This window comes from Ceratina calcarata, unplaced genomic scaffold (genome assembly GCF_001652005.2).
Source record: "Ceratina calcarata isolate Rehan_Ccalc_2016 unplaced genomic scaffold, ASM165200v1 scaffold1055, whole genome shotgun sequence".
NCBI classification, from domain to species: Eukaryota; Metazoa; Arthropoda; class Insecta; order Hymenoptera; family Apidae; genus Ceratina; species Ceratina calcarata.
In genome coordinates, this window is record NW_017131443.1 from 1 (window position 1) to 8,590 (window position 8,590).

The window sequence follows — 8,590 nt, forward strand, 5'->3', positions numbered from 1 at the left end:
GGCGATTGAAAACATCTCGTCTGAATTGACTGGTCACAAACGGTCGGGCTTGACCCTGTGATATGTCGCAGTAGACATCTACGTCAGGCTCCACCATCCTGATCCGTTTGATCTGGAGTCCTCGTGGGTTGGTCAACGTCTCCTTTAATTCCTTATCCGTCTTTTGAGCTGCAGCTAGCGCGCGGTAATCGAACGGCGCGACTAGCTCCTCCACACGTGATAAGGCGTCTGCAACAACGTTTTCCTTGCCTGAAACATGTTGGATGTCCGTCGAGTATTGCGCGATTAGGCTGAGATGGCGAAACTGCATCGGCGTGCATTTGTCTGGCTTCTGCTTGAGAGCGTAAACTAAGGGCTTGTGATCGGTATATATTGTAAACTGCCTTCCTTCAAGCGCATGCTTGAAGTACTTAATGGCAGAGTACACCGCAAGCAACTCTCTGTCATATGCACTATACTTCTTCTGCGCATTGTTAAATTTACGCGAGAAGAAGGCCAGTGGCTGCCACCCGTTGTCCAGTTTCTGTTGTAAAACTGCACCCATAGCTGCATCGGATGCGTCTGCAGTGACGCTCAGTTTCGCTCCAGCCGCTGGATGGGCCAAGCATGCCGCTTTCGCCAACGCCTCCTTTGTCCGACGGAATGCCGCTTCGGCTTCGTCGCTCCAAATCACCGGTTCTTTCTTACTGGCACCTTTCAAGCACCCTACCAACGGACCTTGAATCTCAGCTGCTCCTGGAATGAATCTTCTGTAGAAGTTCACCATCCCAAGGAACCTACTAAGTTCCGCTTGATTCTTTGGCCTCGGGTATTGCTGAATGGCATCCACCTTCTCAGGTAAAGGTGTAATGCCTTCGTTAGAAACCCTATAACCTAAGAACTGTACACCAGATTTACAAAAGGTAGACTTAGAAATATTAATAACAATACCATAATCCGCAAGACGCTTAAACAACGTTTCAAGATGACGCAAATGTTCACTCTTGTCTTTGGACGCGATAATCAAATCATCTATGTACGCATAGCAAAAATCGAGTCCACGCGTCACTTCATCGATAAATCTCTGAAACGTCTGCGCGGCGTTTCTCAAACCAAAAGTCATCACTGGGAATTCAAATAATCCAAATGGCGTCACGATAGCCGTCTTCTCGATGTCGTCTTCCGCAACCGGAATCTGGTGGTATGCACGCACCAGATCGATTGTTGAGAAAACGCTGCATCCATGCAATGACTGGGCAAAATCCTCGATGTGCGGCACGGGGTACCTATCCGGCACCGTCCTGGCATTCAATGCCCGATAGTCCCCACAGGGACGCCACTCACCTCCCTTCTTCGGAACAAGGTGAAGCGCTGACGCCCAATTGCTCTTGGATGGCCTGGCTATTCCATGTCGAATCATATATTCAAATTCCCGTTTTGCTGCCGCCAACCTGTCTGTCGTCAACCTTCGAGGACGACAGGATACCGGCGGACCTGGCGTGGTGGAGATATGATGCACCGTGGAGTGCTTCGGTATCTTATACTGTGCGGAAGGCTTGGTGATATCTACATACCTACCAAGCAACTCCCGCACCTCGCCATCAGACACTGCTACAACACTTCGCACCGAGCACGAATTGTCTATCGACACACCCGCGATTACGCTTAAACTAGTGATGCTATCTACAAGGCGCTTATTTTTTAAATCGACTAGTAGTCCGAAATGACTTAGGAAATCCGCACCTATAATGGGTCGCGATACGTCGGCTACAATAAATCTCCACATAAAACTACGGCGCAAACTTAAATCTAAATCTAAAACTACTTGTCCGTACGTCGCGATAGGCGTTCCGTTCGCGGCAACAAGTTCGAAATCCGTTCGAGTCCGTGGACCACTGAGTCTCACCCGCGGAAAAACACTGACGTCAGCCCCCGTATCGACGAGGAACTGCGTCTTCGTCACGGCATCGTTTACGAAAAGGCGACGCGTCACATTACCCGGTTCGCCGGTCGCCATTAACGTCCCGGGCTCGTGTTTTCCGGCGCTTTATAATTACACGGGGGAACACACCGGTACGCTTTTTCCTTGAACCGCCAGTGGTAGAAACACATACCCCCACGCTGCTCGTTCCTTTTTCGGGAACTGGACCTCCCTATTGGTGGGTTGCGCCCTCGCGATCGCGATCGACCTGGTGGTCGATACTCCCGGCGCAGATTCTCCGTCACCAACGCTGCGATCTGCTTTACCAGCCGATCCATGTCAGTACACTCAGCGATGGTACTTCCCCTTCCGGGGGGACTTATCTCGCTGACTTTGTCTGCAAGCGCCGCCATCTTGTCCAACGTCGCTTCCTCTTGGGTGGCCAACACCGTCTGGACGTTTGCTGGAAGCCTATTCTTCCAGATCGTCTTTAAAAGATCTTCCGGCACGTCCGCCTCCGCAAGAGTCTTTAAATGACGGAGGAATTGTGATGGCGTCCTATCGCCGATCTCTTCGTGTTCCAACAGCTTCCGGATCCTCTTCTCCTTCGAATGAGAGAGCCTCGCAATTAATTCCTGCTTGAGCTTCTCAAACTTTCCATTTTCCGGTGGATTAATTAAAATGTCTTCCACTTCAGCTGCAGTCTTCGCATCCAATTGCTCCAACACGTGTCCGTAACGTGTTGCGTCCTGCGTGATTCCCCGCAACGCAAATTGGCCTTCCAGGAGCGCGAACCACAACGCTGGACGATCCGGCCAGAATTTAGAAATCCTGAGACTCACGGCATTCGTTTCTTGAGGATCTTCTTCCTTCTCAACTGCCTTTTCTTTCTCAGCCATTATTTCCTTTCTTCTTGAAATTCGTCGGGGTCACCAAATGTGGAGATTTGGATAAGCAACTAAACGTGTTCTCTGGTTGAAGACTTTATTCCGACTGACTCGCCTAGGGGGCTCTCTACGTGCACACCAAGTACGTGCCGTACTCTAGGTAAATATTCCTAGCCTGGGAACTAGCGCTCGCTAGGCTGGAACTAGGACTCCCTAGGCCGGGAACTAACAGTCCCTACAAGCGCTCTCAGTTTCTCTCTAGTATGACTATATGGGCCCATTCACATGCGCCCAATAAATCCCTAGTCTTAAATTGGAAGACAAGCCTAGGGGATAACGGCATACGCCATAATTAACCAAGAAATTATATGATATATAATTGGCACTTACTAACCAATCCATGTAGGCACTGAAAGTGCACATATGCAATATTAGTGCTTATTCTACACTACACTGCTCTCAGACGATCAAAAATTTATTTATCTCTCGATTTAGCTGCAATAATTAATCAGAGGGCATCCTGTCAAGTTGCACAGGCGATCTAAAACGATATATTTCCTCACTGTAATGAGCGGGCTTAAAACATAACTTACCTTACTTTATTCTAAGCTTACTCTCGCTCGTAATAAGTAAAGCTACGTGCTCTGTACTTCCTACTGAAAACAAGTACGTTCTCATTGTCTGTTGCATAATATAATCCTATTGCCACACAGCTTTCTCAGCTGACAGCTGGCGAAACAACCTCTGCTAACATAACCCTACATCCTAAAATAACTCATTGCCTAACTTCCCTGTCGATACCCATGCCATCACAGCGTATGCGAGCGGTGCAGATATTACTTTACTTTGCATCCCTATCAAATATAATTTTGCAGAATATGCTTATAATCTATTAAAATCAGAATTTGTCTTTTAAATTTGCGCGCCCCAAGTTCAAGTCGGCGACATAGCATCTGTCTTCCAATCCGAAATTAATGTGTGCTCTATTGGCTCATGAAAACTAATAATATCTCTCTACACCCTCTGCGCATGCTCTTCGAACATTCATAGGACGCTCATTATGACGTAGTAGTCTCTTAACAAATTAAGAAGCTAGGCAAAGCTGATTGGTTTATATCAACCAATCACAATAACATGTGAACTACACGCATGCCCAGTGATAAAACTCTTGTGCTGACCGGCTACATCTCGTGATTAGCCTTGAGTAACATAACCTACATCTGTCAAAGTTAGTAACTTTAGTCATATATTGCTTTATCGATTTCATATTTGAGCATACAGTTGAGCATCATCTGCTTTAATTATCTATAAAGCGTACGCGTCCTGTTATCCAAATCATACTCGCAGAACACTTAGTAATACAGGAACTCTCTACACTATGCTTATACGACATTCTATCGATACTTACCTTACCGATCCTTGATCCTACCGCTCCCGTCCATATTCCTAAATTATCTACCCAAAACATAACCTCTCCTGTGACGTCTTATCCCTATTCCTACTACCTTTTATGTGCGTGACTGGGTATAGAATGAATGTGAGTGTGGGCTGGCGCAAACATTCGGGGGGCTTGGGGTGCCTGAGGTGCTGGGGGTGAGTTTGGCCTCCAGTTCCCGAGGGCTGCTGTGAGCTAGCTCTGCCGAGGCCTTCCCGGTGTTTGTCGTCTGGAAGTGTCCCCTTCGGGTCCCTGGCCAGGGATTGCACACTGGGTTGGGGTGTCGGAGCCCCAACTGCCCCGGGCGAGCGCTCCCCCGTCCGACGTTCGGGGGGAGCAAAGAGAATGTATGGGGTCGGCGGAGTTCCGCCGAGTGGTGAAAAACTCCATGGGTGCACCCCTCCATACAGCTGCCCGCTCCCTTCTGCATAAGCGACACCAATCTAAAAAAGAATTATGTCTAAATCAAACAACAAACTATCCTTATTTCAAACTAAACTACCATTAACCATTGAAAAAAATACTGAACACAATGACTCAGAACCAGAAAATTCCTCTACCCCCATTCCGTCGTCTGACTCGACCAAATCTGACGACAAATACGCATACGCATACTCTCATACCCCAAAATTTAACCTCGCCGGTAGTCCCCCATTATCCCGCTCGATTACACCAACCGGTGATTTATTCTCCTCCATTCAATCGAGCAATACATCTACGGCCAAACGTAAGCGTAGTCAACCGAAACAGGTCACCGACACTGGAAACCACGACGTCTCTAAAGGTTTCAGTAACGGCAGTCGCGGAAATAGAAGGAAACCTAGAAAGGAGGACTCCTCCTCCTCCACTGAATTTGAAGACGTTGACTCAATCATCTCCCCTCCTCATGCCGAGCCTTCTCCTAATTTTGCCGCAATCTTACTCGAGTGTGCTCAGGAAGTTGAACTGGTGAGGACTAAATCCTCCAACCTGCAGGGTACCCTCAGTAAAAGGCTGAAACTAGCTGCTCTAAAAATCAAAAAAGTTGGAACTGACATTATCTCTATCTCCTTCAAGGAGCCCCACGAACGCCTAAAGGTGGAAGATCTGATCGCTGAGAATAATAACCTCTCTAATACAACCCAAAAACTTCAGAAGCCAAGATTAAATCCTTAGAAGACAAAATCAAGCAACTAAGTCAGCCCACTAACGCTTCTTCCACTGCTCCTCAGATAGAGATCCCAGCTAACACTGACCCCAGTAAGTTAATAGAAACGGTAAATAAAAATATCGACAGGAAACTAAACAATTTCAGAAAAGAAGTAGTTATGCTACTTTCTTCCAATCTCAGTCAACTACGCCAGGACAGGACTCCTTCATCCTCTAGCACCCACAACGTTGTTGATCCTCCTCCTCCTCCTCCTCCTCCTCCTCCTCAGTTTTCTCCTCAGGTCCTACCCCTAACCCCAAGTGTCTCCTCTGTGATACCTCCCGAACCATGGAGTAAGGTGGTAAGCAAGAAAGCCAAAAGGAATCCACAGTTAAACACCAATGCGAATGCTTACCCCCCACCACAACATCCTAACCCTCCCCCTTCTCTTCCACCACGTCCGCCTCCGACTAGTGGGCCTATCCCTAAACCTTCGGTGAAAAAACCCAGAAACACTGAGGTAATCTACTTAGCTACAGCAGAAAACAGCTCACTTAAACTCCCCCAAATCCTTGCCAAGGCAAGAGAATCCATAAATCTTCGTGACCTAGGAATAGACGCTATAAAACCTCGTGCATCTCTGAATGGTGGTCTCATTCTTGAGATCCCGAAGAAGGAGGAAAGTGGTGCAGCAGCTAACCTGGCTCAAAAAATCTGCGGCCTCTTTAACCCCGAGGATATACGCATCTCCTGCCCTATCAAGTATAGGGAAATCCTACTAACCAGTCTCGATTGCTCTATTTCGCAGCAAGAAGTTGCCGATACTCTGAAAAAGATTTGTGGGAAAAACGAGGACCTGATCCTCGGTCCCGTACGCCAAAACCCACGTGGTACTGCCACCATGTGGTGTAAATGCGATGAGATGGCGGCTTACAAACTAGTTACCGAGCAATCTATACAAATCGGCTAGTCGGTGGCAAAAGTCCACCTACTGGATCCTAGGCCGTCCCAATGTTTTAAGTGTTGGGCGTATGGGCACGTGAGAGGCAACTGCCCCTCAACCATTGACATGGAAGGATGGTGCCATAAGTGCGGATGCCAGGGACACCCAGCGAAAGCCTGTACCTCCGCGACAGCAGTTTGTAAGCTGTGCGAGCGAAATAATCTCGCTACTAACCATCGCATGGGCTCTGCTAACTGCATATCATATAACACGTATAGAAAACTTAATCTACCCGCAACACGTCCGCGAACGTTGAACTTACCCTCAAGTATACAAAAGGGCATGGGGGCGGAGGCAACCCCTTCTAACGCCGACCCATAAATTACACCTCCTCTCCTGTCCCTGTCCCTATCGTATCGCCCAGTACGCAGCTTTATCGCTTCTATCAAATTAATCTTAACCATGCAGCAGCGGCTCAGGCCCTGCTGGAATACAACATGTATAAGGAATAGGTCCAGTTTGCCCTTATATCGGAACCCTACAACCATAACCGCCGGGGCTGGATCGGCAATAAGGACAATAGAGCCGCTATTGCCCTTAACTCCGACAGGATTAGGAATGTAACTACATTGTTAAATGAAAAAGACGTTGTAATTATTAACGCAGATGACACTATTATGGTCTCTGCCTACTGCTCTCCGTGTGATAACCTTAAGCTTTTTAAATCTCGCCTAAAGCTGTTTAGCAAAATCTTTCGGAATCATGCAAACTTACCAATTATTGTTGGAGGCGACTTTAACGCCGCTTGCACGCTGTGGGGCTCAGCAAAGACGAACCAACGCGGTAAGATCCTAATAGAATGGGCAAGATCAAACTATCTCACCATAGTTAACACAGGAAATACACCTACCTGCATCCGTTATAGAGGCTCCTCTATTGTGGATATTACTTTCGCGAATCGAGCTGCCTTGCGGTCGATCTTATCCTGGACCGTACTGAACGAAGTCTCTATGTCTGACCATTCGTATATAAGCTTTTATTATGCACCTTCTGCTAGTACTCGGACAACGATCGCTTCGTTCCCCCGGTGGAACCGCAAATCGTTTAACCCTGATATATGCGAAGCGGCTATCACCACAATTAGCTGGAGCGAGTCTGAAAAGATTAAATCAATTAGGGGCGCAGTTGCGGATATCAACGCCGCACTCACACAGGTAGCAAACTCTTCAATGAAAAAAGCACCTCGTGTTTGTAAACTCTGCCCACAGAATTGGTGGAACAGTGAAATAAATTCCCTACGCAAATCTTGTCATAGCGCACGTAGATCTTGGCAACGCTTAAAAAAGAAGAAGAATATCCCGCTACTGACAATCGCTGCCAGCGAAAGCATATACAGAGATTACAAGAAACGATTGAAAGCTTCCATAATTAAATCTAAAAGCGAACAATGGAAGAAACTATTAATCCAGCTAAATGACGACCCCTGGGGTCGTCCGTATAGGTGGGCCATGAAGGAGGAATCCTCTTCCTCGCTACCCATCGCCGAAAACCTTGACCCAGTGACCTTAAACCTCGTCCTTGATGGCCTTTTTCCAAACCAACCCTCACCTAACCTTGTAATACAACACTCATCTTGGGATCCGAATTACGTGGTAACCCAAGATGAGATTAAGTCAGCTACCCACAGAATGTTGAGGAAAGCCACTGCCCCTGGGCCATCTGGAGTCCCGTACTTCATTGTGGCACGATTCGTCGACAGGCAAATATCTGCAATAAGCTCCCTATTTTCCGATTGCCTTGCCAACGGCACCTTTCCTGCGTGCTGGAAGAAGGCAAAACTTGTTCTTTTACATAAACCTAATAAGCCTATTGGTGTTCCATCGTCATATAGGCCAATCTGCCTCCTCGATGACCTTGGGAAGCTCTTTGAGAGGGTCATTTCCTACCGCATTGAAAGTCATATGATGAGACCCGAGTACGGACTGTCGGACTTCCAATTTGGATTCCGCAAAGGACGCAGCACGATCCAAGCCCTGAGAATGGTAACGGAAAAAATCAGATCAGCAACTTCAAGGAACCTCAAGGTTATATCCATAAGCATTGATATCAGCAATGCTTTTAATACGCTTCCATGGTCGACTATTATTAATGCTCTTATTTCCAAACAATTTCCTGCTTACTTAATTAAAATCATTTATAGCTACCTCACAAACCGCGAAATACTTACGATTAATAGAAGCAACAATCTTCTGAAAAGAAGCGTATCCGCAGGAGTACCTCAGGGCTCGGTTCTTGC

The 8,590-nt window shown here is 47.2% G+C and overlaps 2 protein-coding genes across 3 annotated transcripts; both read right to left on the minus strand.

The window, feature by feature from the left end:
- Positions 1 to 1,230: 1,230 nt before the first annotated feature.
- On the minus strand, positions 1,231 to 4,345 carry LOC113465213 (uncharacterized). 2 transcript variants are annotated; one of them, XM_026819536.1, is made up of 2 exons: positions 3,402 to 4,345; positions 1,231 to 3,328 (listed from the first exon to the last, which is right to left on the minus strand). In XM_026819536.1, exon 2 carries the CDS (start codon positions 2,797 to 2,799, stop codon positions 1,996 to 1,998), a length of 804 nt encoding a protein of 267 aa, XP_026675337.1. In that variant the 5' UTR covers positions 2,800 to 3,328; positions 3,402 to 4,345; the 3' UTR covers positions 1,231 to 1,995. The 2 variants fall into 2 exon arrangements, with proteins under 2 accessions (XP_026675337.1, XP_026675334.1); XM_026819533.1 differs by having other exon boundaries at positions 1,231 to 3,113; positions 3,182 to 4,345.
- Positions 4,346 to 6,367: 2,022 nt separating this feature from the next.
- Positions 6,368 to 6,843, minus strand: LOC113465214 (uncharacterized). Its single transcript, XM_026819543.1, has 2 exons — positions 6,617 to 6,843; positions 6,368 to 6,498 (listed from the first exon to the last, which is right to left on the minus strand). The coding sequence occupies exons 1-2, from the start codon at positions 6,840 to 6,842 to the stop codon at positions 6,368 to 6,370; spliced, it is 357 nt and encodes a 118-aa protein (XP_026675344.1). The 5' UTR covers position 6,843.
- Positions 6,844 to 8,590: the final 1,747 nt, after the last annotated feature.